General features: G+C 37.6%; 1 protein-coding gene across 1 annotated transcript in view; it reads left to right on the forward strand.

Annotated features, from left to right (window-relative positions):
* LOC122800133 (guanylate-binding protein 1-like) overlaps positions 1-16,965 on the forward strand; it is a 155,281-nt gene that overhangs the window by 34,082 nt on the left and 104,234 nt on the right. The window contains exon 2 of the mRNA XM_044069653.1: positions 15,632-15,844. Coding sequence (XP_043925588.1) covers positions 15,632-15,844 — 213 coding nt within the window. The remainder of the gene's footprint in view (positions 1-15,631; positions 15,845-16,965) is intronic.

Genomic DNA, 16,965 nt, shown 5'->3' on the forward strand with positions numbered 1-16,965 from the left:
TAAATTAGATAAAAACCTGGTTTAAATAAACATATAAATATTAAATGTTTAATGGCACAAAGACTATAAATTGTAACATAATGTTAATATCAATTCAATTTGCATTTAGAGAGTAGTAGAATGTTTTTAACTAAAGTAAATTAAATAGAAAGATATGCAATTAATTAATTAAGCAAATTGAGAATATCATGTGACTTTTTCTCATATAAATTAAATAATGAAGGGGGGTTGTTTTATTCTGATGAAGTTCTGTGAGAATAAAGGAATGAAAGAGCTAAAAACTTTAATGTTTGTGTTTATTTAAATAGTGACCAGATTCTTTCAAACATGTTGGATGTCTTAACATATAAATATAGGTATACATAGGTTAACATCTAAAAAAAAAGTAATAAAACACTTCATTATGGATCAGAGGTTTTTAGAATACTTTTAATGCTTAATTTTCCATTAAGCCCTGGAGGGTTATCAGCAGCCAAAAATAACTTCTAATAAATTATTGATGTTACCCATATTAAAATCAGTAATTACTACATCTATAACAAAAAAAAACACTTCTTAAAATTTTTGCAGACTCATAAAAGTCTAATTTAGAAACTGCTAACTGGTGTTCACAGCAATTTACTAAATACACCACATTTTGCTAACGGCAATAATATTTTCTATTACCATAAATTGCATAACTAGAATGTTTCAAACAAATGCTCTGACCAGAATTAATAAATGCACACATTTTGCAAGCATTACACAAATAGGTACCATAGGGACCAAAACTAACATTCTGCATAAATCCTGTATACATCTGGCATTCCCACCTATCTCAAAAAATAAATAAATACATTTCTTACTCTTTTATAAGAAAAATCTGGGACTTTACTCAAAATGACAGCTAATTCATTGTTGCATCTAATCATTTTCCAATTGTCATTCATGATGTTTCTAACAAACCATGCATTATGACTGATATGCAATGTAAATACCCCTTAAAATCAACTTCTTCAACATTAACCTTGGGGACAAAAACAACATTGAAAATTTGTGAAAATTTATTATGTCAGTTAGAAGTGATTTCTAGACTGATTTGATTGATATGAGTACTATTATGCCCTCTATCCATAAACAATGATTTTTAAAAGCACAGTCAATGGAAAAAAATTGATCATCACTCACAGTTCTACAAAGATTAATCAACTGGCCCCTTACAATGTTCAATTTCATGAAACTAGGATATGGACTATTAAGATAGTTATTAATGAAGATTGATTTCCTATAAATATTACTTTAAAACTTTTTTTTATCTGTATCAGGTGTTAATTCCAGATCTTAAAAAGTTAACCTCGGTACCTATACTACTAATAGTAAAAGTCAGAAAAACTTATACTATCATTGATATTTCTTTATTTTATTTATTGACATTTGACTACTGGGAAAGTCTGACGAGGTAGAAGACCATTTTCATTGGAGACCCGTGGAAAAAGCTCCAAATATCATTAAGAAACTTATCCAAATCATATTTAGTACCATTCCAAATAAAAAAATAAATCACCAGTGCATTTCTTATAAAATGAAATCAACTTAAAACCATCAATATAACTAAACTTCTAAGGTTCCTACCAATTTAAAATTAAATTAACAAAAGTAAGGGCAACTTGAGCACCCATAGTTACTCCTGTCAATTGATGATAGATGTTATTTTGAAATATAAAAATATTAAGTTCCAACAGCATACAAATAGTATTAATCTGGAAAGATTCAAAAGAAGTATGTTTACTAAGAAAAAGTTTAACAAATTCTACACCAAAATCATGGGGAGTATTAGTGTGTACTGATTAATGTATATGGGTACTGGCTCTGAAAAGTTTCTAGTCAGCTTAGATATAGAATTGTTATACACTAATATTCCCCATGACCTTCGTGTAGAATATGTTAGATTTTTTTTTCAGGAAGATGGATCAGCTATTTGTCTTCTTTTCTAATGCTAAGATGGGCCAATGAGTTTCAAAGGTATCTTTACCTAGATATTTAAAAAAAAAAAAAGGGGGTTGATCTTGTCTAGGCCAGTCAAAGCATCAAAGCTCATTCAACTAGTTCTGTCTCAACTTCCTCGGCCTTCTTTTCTAGGGCCTCAATTGATGACATTTATGCTGCTGCACTTGGTCTACAGTTCACACATTAATTTATCATTATAAGCTGGATTTGCTGTTCACAAATAGGGTGGCTTTTGGTTCAGCTGTCCAGTGGGAAATCCTTCCATGAGACCACACCAAAAGATAAGTAGCTGGGGACTCTGTCTCATCCATTAACTCAGTCACTCCAATGGAGCTCAGGAAGTTTGCACTGTAACTTCCAGAGGGTGCAGCCTAAGCTGTTTGAAAGAATAACATTATGCCTTCACATTTCAAACAAATGTTCTTTTCTCTGATATCATATAGGTTGCTAAAGAAGTGTAAATAGAAAACTCTTCAGTAGAAACTATTTTACAGTGGTAGTATTCTTTAGGTTTTATGTCTTAAACCAAATTTTATTAGCCAGAGTAAACACAGTAGCTATTACATTTGTAATATTTTGCAAACAACTTACAATATCTCAGCATTCAAGTTACACACATACTGTTAGCAGCATTTTATTCATCTAGCTGAGAGCTTTCATATGAGGCTAAGGAGTTCTGCCTGTGTTACTTGGCTGTTGAGATATTTTTAAAAATGTGAACATTATATCTATATAAATTAATATCATAAAAATAACAGTTAATATCTATTTACTTGCATTAGACAGAGGTCAAATATTAATGCAGTTGAGTTTGCTATTGTGTATGCTTTAAGATGAAATATTTTAAAACATACATAGCACAGTTTTGTGATTATTGATGTAAATATCAGCAAGCAGATTTGATGCCTAGAGACGTCAGTAGGTGTGAACTACAGATGCACCTGGAGGCATCACTCAGATGTAATGAGTTAAGGAACAGCCAAAAGGGACAACACCAAATACAGAACTTATGTACTTACCATAATGATAAATCTGTGTTGGCTTCTTCTGTCATTCCTCAGCTTTTTGCCCTCTTTCCCTCTTCCAATTTATGGAAGATATTTTCTTTAGTTTTCGGTATGACACCAAGGTATGCTCCCTGAGCAATGTCATATACTGTTTTAGTTTCAGAGCAGAACCTATTTTTTGAAGAGTTCTTAATGTGTTTTCACAATTTTTCATATCTGTCAGTATGCTTTTCCTCTGTGTAATGGTTGCAGACAAACTCAATTTGAGTTAATGTTGAGGATAAGAGGTGGGTTATGGGTAAGTAAAGGAGCCTGAGCTATGGTTCTAAAAGTCTAGAGTGGCCAAAGTCAGATCTGAGGTCTGATCAGAAGACCCATCGATTGAAGAGAGATGGAAGCAGACAACATAGATCTATCATTATAGTTTAACTCTCATTCCCTAGGGGACCTTTATTGTATCAGTAGGTCTTAAAATTGCATAACATCACATTCCCAAAGCCAAATGCTTCAGGTAATTACTCAGGTTTTCTGTGTGTGGGTCACATTATCAGTTTTGAATATGGAATGGCATTCACATATTACTTTAGTTAACTGACTCAGCTTTGCAGAATCTTTTCCCAGATGTCAATGGTCATTACCACGAGTATCATCTCTTCTGACCAATCTGGGGTTCTAGATAAATATTCAGAAATACTCCTTGACCCATCACATAGGATTGTCTGTCTAGGATGTCTTGTATGTACCTTGCAGCAGCAGGCTTTTTTGACACAGAATGAGGTGTATTTTTATTTGGAAACATTCCTGAGGTTCTCAACACAGTCTCAGACTTCATAGAGAGTATCTCAGGATCTTGGGGTTCATGGGAGCTGTGATTCTCATGATTCCTCTGGCCAGGTTGCACATGAGAAAGATTAAATGATTGCTAAAAAAACACATGGACCCAACATTTCAGATTCCATTCTTGGATTGCGTAAAAAATAAACTGCAGTGGTGGAAACTACAAATACAAACAAATCCAGGTCTCCCCTTTTCTACTCAATCTCCAAGTCAATCTGCAACTGCAAATGTCTCAGATTTCATTTAGGTGGCAGTTTCAATGGGGGTAAATGTGAAATGCCTGTGGGATTTCTCAGACAGACCAAAGCACATAAATGTCAAAGAGATGCTGGCAGTGATGCGTGCCTTAAACTCTCTTCATCGTCTATGGTCCTCAGGACCTCTCCTGGAAATTACAGATAACACCACACTGATGTGATACATCAACAAGCAAGAGGGATAAAGTTATACTCTTTGTACAGGCTGGGCAGTGATAGCTTCGGTGGTAGCTTTTCAGCACTCTATAACCCTCCAAGCAGCTTTTATTCCAGCATAGTAAAACACAGTGGCAGAGAAGTTGAGCAGGACCAGGACAGACCTTCACAAATGGAAACTGGAACTAGGGAGTATTTCAGGAATTGATCCACTTGTTAGACACTCCTCATGTAGAACAACTTAACAAATTTTGCTCCAAGATTCCTTGCAAGCAGGCCTGTTAAACAATCCTCATTCCCATGTATGGGAATGCTCTTTTATGCATTTTCATCCTTTCCACTATCTGGGGTAATTATGAAGATTCAGACATTTACCCCAAAATAATTGGTGGTGACCCCCTTTTGGCGCATGCAACATTACTTCTCTCTTCATTTGGAAGTGGTCAAGGGTAATAATACAAGCTTCCTCATAAACTGGACCTTCAATATAAGACAGAGTTTGATGCACCCAGATCTCAGACATCTTCAACTAACTGCTTGGACAATTCAATTCTAATCTCTTTAATGCACCTCTTTTCAGAGGATGTGCAGCAGGTACTAAAGAGGAGGAGTAAAACTGTTACTAGAAAATCTTATACTGGCAACTGGAAAAGATTTTCTAGTTGGTGCCTAGCCAATAACCAGAGCCCTATCAGAGGTTGTATACCTTCTTCTTCTTCTGGCTTTTCCCGGTTAAGGGTCACCACAGCGGATCACCTGTCCGCTCATGATTGGCAGAAGAGTTTTACGGTGTCAAGTTGCCAGCTCGGCACCCAACCTTCCACAGAAGGCACACACATGCACGCACTCATGCCTACGGCCAATTTAGAGTGTCCAATCCACCTACAGCATGTCTTTGGGATGTGGGAGGAAAATGGAGCACCAATGGGGCTCAAATATTTGTGTGAGGTACTAGCCTTTGGCCTTTTATACTCCTTTATTAAGGTACATCTTGTGGCCATTTTAGCATGTCTGTCCATGTGTCCAACACTTATAACAATGCTTTTAGTAAAACAGTTTCTGCAAGGAGTGTTATAACCAAGACCTCCTCATAAATAAGTTGCTCCTTTCTAGGATCTTAAATTTTTTGCTGGAAAAGTTAACCATGTCTCCATTTGAACCTGCGCATCAAACAGACATAAGGTTTGTTACATGGAAATCTATCCTTCTCATTGCTGTGTCATCTGCAAGAGGAGTATCTGACTCACAAGCTCATGGTGGGTAAAGCCTAGCTTGTCTTCCATTGGGACAAAGTATTATTAAGACCAAATCCCTCATTCATGCTTAAGGTTGTTTCAGAGTTTACTTTGAATCAAGCCATCAGTCTTCCAGTGCTCTAGCTAGACCCTTAGAACTAGGAAGAAACTATTCTACATAATCTGGATGTGCACAGGCAGCTTAGGTACTGTCTTGACAGAACTGAGTCCTTTAGAAAGGCTGAGCAGCCCTTTAGTTTTTATGTTGGGACAAAGAAAGGACAACTCATGTCAAAGTAGACTCTTTGCAGATGGCTGTCCTCAGTTATTGCATTTTTATGACCACCATGTTAAACCAGTTTCATACAGTATCAAAGCTCACTCAGTGAAGGCCTTGTCTTCATTGGTGGTATATTGGAAAGGGGTGGATTCTAGAAGTATTCTAGAGGCAACGACATGGTCCTCTGTATATACCTGTGCAAGGCATTAGAAAATGGATTCCTTTCTAGATCCTGGACAATTCCCACGGACTCCTGCTTCCACATCTTTCCTCAGCCCAGGTTGCATAGGCTTTGGTAATCAACCGCAGCAGTTAGAATGATGAACATAGTACAGTTATGTAGGATCCACTTACCTATAACAATAGATGCTTGAAATACTCAGTGCTGCAGTAGCTACACCCATCCTCTATCCCTGTACTTTTGTATATAGTATATTATTGGGAGATAAACCTATTGGTTATTTCTTGTGTTTATAGATTAGAATGAGTACTCTACTTCTTAACTTTAGGCAAGAAAGTTTGGAAGATTGTCCATTCTGTCTGCTGATTTTACATCTACATGGCAGACCAATCAAAAGTCACAGTGGAAGTGCTGGAGGGAGCCAGAGCTTTTGGAAGCTAGCCAGTTGTTATGACTTGGGTAAGACACAACCCATACAGCCTGTGAATTTGAAAATCTACTGTTATAGGTAAGTGCACTTAGCACAACTGTACTTTCCTTGCTATCCTGGCAGCCTGATTATTTTTCCTGCCCATACTGGTAGCCCTTTACTACAGAAAGCCGTTAGTTTATAGTTGGTGCTCAGCCATTAGCATGGAAACTCAAAAGTAAAACAGGTTTTGTTTCACTTACTGAAAGCAGAGACCAGGAAGCTAGGGATACACTGTCCAGTAGAGAGCAGATACTCATCTGACTACTTACATTAATGTACACCTAGGCTCTACATGCTAAACTTGCTTACATGCCCAATAACAAATAATCTTAGTAGTTTGTTGTTCACAGTTATAGCTTTTATACGGGGACAGTTTTCTGTGGTGTGACATATAACAAAGCTCTTGCTGTTTGTGGGGCAACAGACACGATTTGATGTTCTCAGGCTCTGAAAGGAAAGCAAAAGAGAAAAAAACACTACAGTACTGAATATTATATGTAGGTGATAAAGTTATAACCTAGGAAGCTGGCGTATTCCTAGACATGGAGGCACAAGCACTGTGAGGCAAAGTAAGAGAGCTAGGCTATTCTAAGAGTAGAAGAAAGTTACCAAAGTGTATGAAAGTAAATACTGATAAGAGAATATGTTCTCAGAGAGGGGTCCCAGTGGGAGTGGATGTGCATCAGGGTTCAGCTCTGAGCCCACTGCTGTTCATACTGGTGATGGGCTGCATTAGCAAACAGGTTGGAGGGGATAGATCAACAAAGTTGCTGTATGCAGATAATGTGGCATTACAGGCAGACTCTGAGCAAGAACTCCATCAAATTATAGTGCAATGGAATGCAAAACTGAAGGCACATGGGATGAAACTAAGCACAGATAAGACAGTGGTAATGGCAGCAAACTGGGGAAATCAGAAGAAGCTGAGAATTGAGATAGAAGGGAAGATAGTAGAACAGATAAATAGCTTCAAGTATCTGGGAATGGTGGTTGAGAAGGGAAGCCTGAATGAAGATGTCAAAGCTAGAATCAGAGGGGCTGCAGCCAACTGGCTTCAGGGTTCAGCTCTGAGCCCATTGCTGTTCATACTGGTGATGGGCAGAATGCCAAAGAAACTGAAATGCAAGGTGTATAAAACAGTACCGTGACCAGTACTACTGTATAGTACAGAAACCTGGGTAGTAAAGGCAGAGCAGATGAGGAAGCTAGAGGTGATAGAAATTAAGTGCCTGAGATGGGTAGTAAGATGCAGACTGTGGGACAGATGAATAAATGAGGACAAAACAGCAGAAGCCAAAGATGTTCCAGAAAAGACCAAATACAACAGATTACAGTAGTTCAGGCACATGTGCAGGAAAGCAGAAGACAATCTGGTGAAGAAAATGTACGGCAGACAGGAAGAAGGCAAGAGGTAATGATGGCATCCAGCAAAGAGGTGGATGGATTATTTATTTATTTAACATTTGTTTACCAGGAATATCTGATTGGACTGTTAGCCCATTTTCAGCGGAGGCTCAGGGAGAAAATCTCCACATAGCTTACATAGTAAACAAGACAATGCAGTACAAAAACAATACAATAAAGCAATTGTAAATGTAATAACAATGCAAGTATCTACAATAATACCTAAATGATTACATGAATCTGAGATGAACCTTTTGGGGTTATAGTAATGTCAGTAGAACTATTATACATTTCAGTGTTAAAGTGAAAGATGAGAAATGAGGGTGAAAAACTGATTAGAGTATAAGGAATAGCTAAAGGAGAAGACAGCTGGGAAGAAAGGAGAGATGGGTGGGATAGAACAGAGAAACTACAGGTGAAATTGGCTAGTAAATATGTGACTGGATATGAAAAAGGACTCAGTTCAGTTTAGCCAGGCATGGTACATGAACAAAGCCAATTGTCAGCTTGGTGAGCTCTGAGAAGTTGCCCAAACTTTGTTGGGCAGGTAGTAATTAGGATGTATTGGCAATGGAGTTCCAGGCCTTAAAAATTTGGTTTGAGTAACGAGAACCACCAAAGCTGTTGTTAGATTTTGTAACCTTTAAAAGAGTATTGTCAGTGGATCTTAGTGCTCTGTTATTTGAGTAGCATTGTATGAGGTTGTGGAGAGCAGGGCAATTGTAAGGATTGTTTGTGATGACAGAGGCAATAGTAAGTTGTTTGAGGGTTGGCAGACTGGATTGTTCAATCTAGTTTAGTTGGTGGGAGGCAGTGCAATGATGGGTTTTATGGGATAAATTTGTGGAGAATCTGATGATTTTATGGTTGCAGGCTTCCAATTTGTTTAGGTCAGTTTTACTGAAGTTGGTAAACATTGGTGAGGTGTATAACAAGGTGGAGAGAAGGTGGGTTCTAGGAATGGATTGTCTAGTAGTGTTGGTTAGAAAGAGTTTGGTTCTGTAGAGAGATCGAAGTTTGATGTGAGTTTTCTTAATGACTAATGCAATATCTTTATCAGATTGTAAGCTACTATATATGGTGATACTGAGTAGTTTGGTGTTAGAGGTGGGTTCTATTTTGGTTCCATTGGTAGAGTAGATGGTGAGGGGTGGCACTTGGCAGTTGGACGTTTTGTGGGAGAATGGTATTAATTTGGTTTCATTTGGGTTTAAAATGAGTTGATAGCTGGAGAGCTAAGATTCTAAGTCTGAGAAGACTTTCTGGGTTATGTCTTGAAGTTGTGGAAGTGAGGGTGTGGCACAGATTAGGTTAGAGTCATCTGTGTACTGGATTATGGTTTCTAGGTTAATTGTGGTATAAAGTTTGTTGTGAAGATTTTAAAGAGTAGTGGGCCAAAAATTGAACCTTGAGGGAGACCTACTGTAACTGGTAAGAGTATGGGGAGATTATTCTACTACTTAACAGCTTGATTTTGGTCACAGAGGTAATTCTGAATCCTGGAAAGATCTGTAGGGGATAGGTTTAAGTAGGATAGCTCAGTCAGGTGTTTTTAGTGGGCTATAGTATCAAATGCTTTTGATATATCAAGGAAGAGGGAGGTGACTTGTTGTCCTTCATTCTTCAGTTGATTAACTGTGTTTGTAAAGCTTGAGAGAGTGGTTGAAGTGCTGTGCTTTGGCCAAAATCTGTGTTGGGAGGTGGTTGTCAGATATTGTTATTGGTTAGATAGTTTATGAGCTGGGAGTGAATGCATTTTTCTATTAATTTTGAGAGGGGTGAGAGAATGGCTATTTGTGTGTAGTTGGAGAATTCTGTTGAGGTGCCACGTTTGTATAGAGGGATAATGTAGGAAGTTTTCCAGAATTTAGTGATGTATTGCTCACTGTTTGATATGTTGAGCAATAGTGAAACAGGGTAGCCCATGGCATTTGCAGCTAAATGTAGGTATGTGCTGGGTAGTTGGTCTATGGTGTGGGTTGTGGGCTTTAGTTTATTTAGTAGTTTTTATGGAAGTTGTTTGTGTTTTAGGGAGAAAGAATTGATATTGGCTTCTGTAGATGTTGGGATGCATAGGGGAGAGTTGTTGGTCCTCTCCTGTTTGATATCTACTTCTCTGAAGTCCAGGCCAACATGAAGGAATGCTGGCTGACAAAGTTTGCAGATGATTGCAAGTTGGGAGCTATTATTAACTCCCCAAGTAATGCTGACATTATAGAGAAAGGCCTCAATGAGACCGACTGGTGTCAAAACCATGGCCTTAAGCGCAATGCCAAAAAATGTGTCGTCATCCCCTTTGGGAAAAACCTGGTTCCCATGAATTACCACATCGAAGCTAGTCCACTGAACACAGAAGGCATTATAAGAGATCTGGGAACACAGGTTGACAGCAACCTCTCTTTTGACCACCACATTGCCACTGTGGTCAGAAAGTCCTTCTATGTGTCACATCTCATTACTAAGGGTTTTGCATCCAGGAAGAAAGAGGTCATTGTCTCCTCTACTCTTCCCTCATTAGGCCAATCATTGAGTACAATGCCCCATTTGGCATGTACCTCCCTAAACACCTGCAATAACTGGAGAGGCCACAAAAGTACCTCACAAAGAGGATCCTAGGCCTTAAACATTTGTCCTATATGGACAGATGAAAAAAACTCCAACTATTTTCTGTCTCATATCGCCTACCTAGAGGCGATCTCTGCTTGACTAACAAAGCCATGTCTGATCCAACTCTGTCAGAAATGCTACATCTAAAGAAATCGCAATCCCTCCACACCACATGCTCCAGAGACCTGAACCTCATTACCACAATCAACAGAACATGCTGGAGGGACAGGCTCATAACCCAGAGACTGCCCATGCTTTGGAATAGACTTCCCATACATGTCAAGCAGAGCACCTCACTGGCCTTGTTCAAGAGAAATCTTGATGAGTAGATGGAAAATAGAAAATTCACCCCAGGGATCACTCCAGTGGCTTTACTCGATAGAGGCACTGGGAACTAAGGTTGGTTGGCAAGATGCCAGGATAATCCTATGGGCTAGGCTTGTAAAGGCTCCAGGGCCATTAGCCTAGTATACACCTATGAACCTATAAAAGAGATGTCAGTCAACATGGCAGAATCCAATAAAGTCACAGTTCCAACATTTAATAAAACAGCTAAAAAAATCTTAAAAACAAGCAGGAAAGAGACAAATGCTTTCACACCTCTCAAGGTGCTTCTTCAGATTCAATGAAACAGACACAGAATGCTACTTAAATACACAAAGCTTCAGACCTGCTTCTTAAGGTCATGTGACCTAAGCAGTGGTCTTACAGGAACATAGTCACTTAATCCCCTCCCTCGGTCACTTTGTATTTCTAAGATCCATTTAGTCTCAATACATTCTGTTTTAATTTTAACATCACCACCTGTAATGCTGACATTACGAAGTTGTAGTGCAGGAAACTTAAACTTATGAGTATCTCCAGTGGCCAGAATATATTTTGACAACACATTCCTTTTGTCATTTTTAGACATATCAGAAGTGTCTTCACTCATATGGTCTTTCAGTGCTCTGTTAGTTTTCCCAACAGAGAAACTTTTACAAACAGTGCAGCTCGCTAAATACACAAGATTACAGCTCTTGCAGTTTGCAAAAAAGTTAAATTTATAGACATGCTTGGTCTCAGGATGCTCATATCTATCAGTAGTTTCAATAAACTGACACAAATTACAGTCTCTGCAAGGATGAGGTCCTGCCCTGTTGGTGAGCCTGTGTTTCTTATGAAATGGTTTATAGCACAACATTTTCCTCAAAGAAACATTGTTCCTAAAACAGAATTTAGTAAACTCACCTAAGATGCTTATATTTTTATCATCACATGAAAGAACATGCCAATGTTTTTAATAATATCACAAACAAAGCTAAGATCATTGGAGAAAGTGATGCTCATTTTCAAAGGATCTCCTTGTGTCACCCAAGATCTCATAGCCGCTGGATCATGTTGAAAAATATATGGTCTGGTCTGAGCATTCCTACTAGATAGAACCCTTTGTCATGTTATCTCCATCTCATGCTGTTTATAGCCTCTACTGCTAAAATCTTTCACTAGCTCATCCAATGTACATACCATGTATTCATCATCTGCATTGAGCCTGGCATATCTAAGAAATTGTCCTTTCAAAACATTCCTTGGAATGTGTTATGGCTGCATGCTCTGCCTATGTAAGATACTGCATTTTTTACAAGTTTATTTTATAAATTTGAGCATCAATACCATTCAGTGTCTTGATGACTTTAACATTCAAAAACTCAATATTTTCAGCAGAGAACTTAAGAGTGAAATGTAAAAACTGAGTGGTCTGTTGTAAGTATTCAACAAAATCATGCAGCATACTCACCAGAAAGAAAATGTAGAAACTTCCATAACCCCCCAGTCTGCTGATATTGCACTGTCACATTCACTCACCTTCAAACTTACATGTAGGCACAAACATTTTAACAGAATCTCTGACAAATACACACCATCACACACACAAAACCTTCAAGTCAGCTATTTAACACAGTGTAAAAACTGAGTGGCCTATAGTAGGTATTCAAGAAAATCATGCTGCATAGAGATAGATCTCGTCCATACAAAAAATATATCATCCACAAACCTAGCATAGTAGGGAAAGTGTTGTTTAAAAAGGTTGGTCTCATTAAGGACATGCAGTGTCCTCCGATGAGCAAGCACTAGGTTCCCATAGCTATTGGCAGAAGATGTGCCCATAGCTATGCCCACCCTCTGTATATAATGCTCATCACTGAACATGGAAACATTACTACTCAAAATCAAATCGAGGAGTGAGCTAATCAGATGAATACTTCCTGCACTATAGTCAGAATATTTAGACACAGTAACAAATTCAATCCCTATATCATTGGGGTATCATTGTAAAAAGTGATAGCACATCCATTGTAACCAACAGAAACATGCCACTACTGTTGGTATTGGACCACTCAAATAAAGATGTTAAAAAATGCTCAGTGTCTCTAAGATTACTTTAATAGTTGACTTTATCTAGTACTGGTCGCAGTGGCACCTTCTTGATAATTCAGTTGGCATGGCCACTTTTCTACACATTTTTTACCAGAACCTTTACCTGCCAAAGAGAAGAGAGATCACTCACAGAACAGAGGCAGGCAGGTTCGAAAAAGGACATTGATGGCCAGGCAGCTGGACTTGGGACCAGCTGTTCAGAGCAAGATTCCACAAAATTAATTGTGAACATATCTACAGTCATTCTAACTAATGAACAACAAGTGTTAAGTAAGGTCCTTTATTTTCCCTTCCAAAGGCTCTACTTTATGTGATGTATGCTGTATGGTTTTAACACTATTGTTCAGACTGATGTCTATAGGAGACCCAGTCAGCTTGTTCCAGTGCATCCACTATTGGTTGAGACTTTTCTGAAACTCTGTGAACAAGATATACGTGAGTTATTGCAAAGAAAACACTGTAGACATTTCTTCAACCTCACTGAAGCACAGTTTAAGGCTATTATTGATTTAACTTTGATGGAACATTTGTACACTAGACCTGTTGACAAAGGAGGTGCCATTGTTGTAATGTATATTGAGATCATGTGGCTTGACCTATGCTGTTTGCTCTAAATCTTAATAGATAAATTATCAGGAAAATTATCAACTTTATATGATTTGTTGATGGAAGGTGATATCACTAAGGAATTGTTTAAATATTTCTTGATAGAATATCTACCATCCCTATATTACATGGCCTCGCTAAGATACATAAATCTTTGGAGAACCTCCTGATGAGGTCTACTGTTTCTGGCCATGGTTGGGTAAATGAGCCCCTATCTATATTTGTTGAAAAGCAACTGCGACCAGTACTAGATAAAGGCAACCCTTAGAGACACTGAGCATTTTTTAACATCTTTATTTGAGTGGTCCAATACCAACAGTAGTGACATGTTTCTGTTGGTTACAGTGGATGTGGTATCACTTTTTACAATGATACCCCAATGATATAGGGATTGAATTTGTTACTGTGTCTAAATATTCTGACTATAGTGCAGGATGTATTCATCTGATTAGCTCACTCCTCGATTTGATTTTGAGTAGTAATGTTTTCGCATTCAGTAATGAGCTTTATATACAGAGGGTGGGTGTAGCTATGGGCCAATCTTATGCCAATACCTATGGGAACCTAGTGCTTGCTCAATGGGGGACACTGCATGTCCTTAATGAAACCAACCTTTTTAAACAACACATTCCCTACTATGCTAGGTTTGTGGATGATATCTTTTTTGTATGGACAGGGTCCATCTCTATTCTGCATGATTTTGTTGAATACCTACAACAGATCACACAGTTTTTACATTTCATCCTTAACTTCTCCGCTGAGAATATTGCGTTTTTGGATGTTAAAATCATCAACACACTGAATGGTATTGATACTCAAATTTATAAAACATCTTGTAAAAAATGTAGTATCCTACATAGACAGAGCATGCTAATAGATATACATATACATATATGTGTATGTATATATATATATATATATATATATATATATATTTACAGATATATAACAGCAAACAAGATCTGAGGAGTGTCAGGATTGGTGCATTATGGGAAAGAGAGAAGTTCGGGAGTTTTTTGGGGGAAACAAGCTTTAGTAACAGCCAAGCCAGATCCAAGGATCTGAACCAAACCTAATTGTTGAGGAAGAATGAAAATGGATAACACGGAATGTTATTTTAAGTACATAACTTCATTTTTTGTTTAAACCTAAGTGAGCTATTATTTTGCTTGTTCAGTAACTTTGTAGAAATTACCGTCTCTGTTTTATATACCTAGCATTCAGTGTCTCTTTGGATTTGCAGTTGTTTAAAATATTTCATAGTTTATCTCATGCACATGTTCTTTGCATGTTTTAGTTATGCTATAGTACAAGCAGTGAAATTATATCTCTTGCCAATGTGATTTGATGTATGTTTTGTATATGGAAAAAGTTTAATAAATACATATTTTAAAAAAGGAGTCTGTCATCTTGCTCACTTTGGGAAAGTATAAAAGTAATGGACAGATAAGAAAAAGAAAAGAATAGGTCCTTCAATCCACTAAAGTGTATAATTTTTAAACAACTAATTCAGACATATTTTTTGCTCTTGATAGCATAGTATTCCCTGTAACTGATGTCTATAAAGGTGCATTTTTAAATGCACTAGATATGCTGCTGGGTGTCTTTTTTGAATAGTACTTTACTGGCAGCATTAAACACAATATTTCAAATTAATTGTGTTAGTGACATTAAACATGACTGGAGTATTTAAAACTTGAATTGTGTTAGTGACATTAAACGTGGCTGGAGTATTGAAAACTTGAATTGCGTTAGTGACATTAAACGTAGCTGGAGAAACAGTGTTCCTTTGGTAGCTGCACTTAGCTGAATTTTTCACATTTCAGAAGGATTTTGCTGTTACTTTGATTCATATGAGTAAATTACCAATGCTCTAGCATTTCACACCTCATTATCAGGTTGTACAAATGATAAAAAAGAAATAGGTTATCTTTAAAACTGTACACCGTTCTTCAATTTAAAAAGACAGGGATAAATTAAAACTGAGGTGCTAATTTTTCTCAGGTCTCAATTTGAAATTCAACCCTGCATGCTAATAGATCATAGAAAATTTATTACAAAAATGGTATTTTAAAATTTTCATGTTTTCTTGTGAAAAAGTTGACTGTGCATTTGCTATGGAACTGTGGAAATCAACATTTGTATTGACCTCTGTGTATTATATGATGTCTTTTTTTTAACCCAGGACAAAATACAGTGTTTGTATGAGCAGTACTGTATCACAAATGAGAAGGAGTCTGAGAAGAAATGCCGAGCTGTGCTGAATAAGGTAGCTAAAGAGTTGGAGGAGAAACTGAAGAAAGGCGAATATATAAAACCAGGAGGGTATAAGATGTTCTGTTCTGATCGGGAGAATGCAGAGATGGCATATCTTGGTGCACCAGGAAAAGGTGTTAAGGTACTGTGTTTTGTTTATTCACAACTCATTTTAAAGAAAGTAATGTTTTATAATTAATCAGTCTGTAGTACTCTTGTGTTAAAACTACACTTAACAGGGACTAATTCAGAGATGCAGATCTCCAATGCTTAGTGGACCTAGTTAGAAAACAACTGCAGTGAGTCATATAATCATAGGAGGTTGCTAGGCTAATGCCCCTAGGGCCCTTACAAGCCTAGCTAAGTTCAACCTGTGTTTCCAAGGGTGTCTGGCTCAAGCAGACTCTAAAATCGCACCTATTGCTCCTGTCCAAGAGGGACACAGGTTGAGCCTTGGGGTGAATTTCCAATTACCCGTCCAATAATCCAAACTGAGTTTAAATAGGGTCAACAAGGGGCTTTGTTTAATGTGAACAGGAAGCTGGTTCCAAAGGCGGGGCAACCTCTGTGAGGCTAATCTGTCTCTCCAGAAACTTCTGTTGATGTCAGTTACCAGGTTAAGGTCCTTTGAGCAAGTGGTCCATGTGTCATTTGACTTGCGAATGTGCAGCATTTCCATTAAAGCTATGTCAGAGATTGCTGTATATACAAGGCACAGGTCACCTCTGAGCAGTCTGTACGACAGAGTAAAATGACAATGGTTTCAGTCTGTCTGCATAAGACAGATCTTGAAGACCCTGAATTTTCTTTTGTAGAGATCCTTTCTGGTCTCTCAAATTGCTACAAGTGTTAGGAAAGGAACATACCAAAGGAAGCATTGTACTCTATTATTTGCCTGATGAGGGAAGAGTGCAGGAGGGTTAAAACCTCTTTTTTCTGGAGGTAATGCCCTTGCATATGAAATAAGCAATATAAAATGCCCTTCTTACCACTTCAGAGACTCTGAAGAAGCCAGTTGTACTGGTGAAAGCGCTAAGTCGTTCGTTTCTTTTGTATTAAAAGTGGTTAATTCACCGTTCTCCGTGGAGCGTCCTTTGTGGTTCTACTGTTGTGTTGTCTTCTACTTTGCTGACCCAGTTGGACTATCTTGTTAAACAAGTGCTAACAAATATATGAATAAATATATTTTCATTAATGATGTGTACGAGAATGTACCCAACTCAGATTTAGCACAACATGTAGGTCACTGCTAACAATATAACT

Source organism: Protopterus annectens, chromosome 4.part0 (genome assembly GCF_019279795.1).
Source record: "Protopterus annectens isolate FY-2018-M chromosome 4.part0, PAN1.0, whole genome shotgun sequence".
Lineage (NCBI taxonomy): Eukaryota > Metazoa > Chordata > Ceratodontiformes > Protopteridae > Protopterus > Protopterus annectens.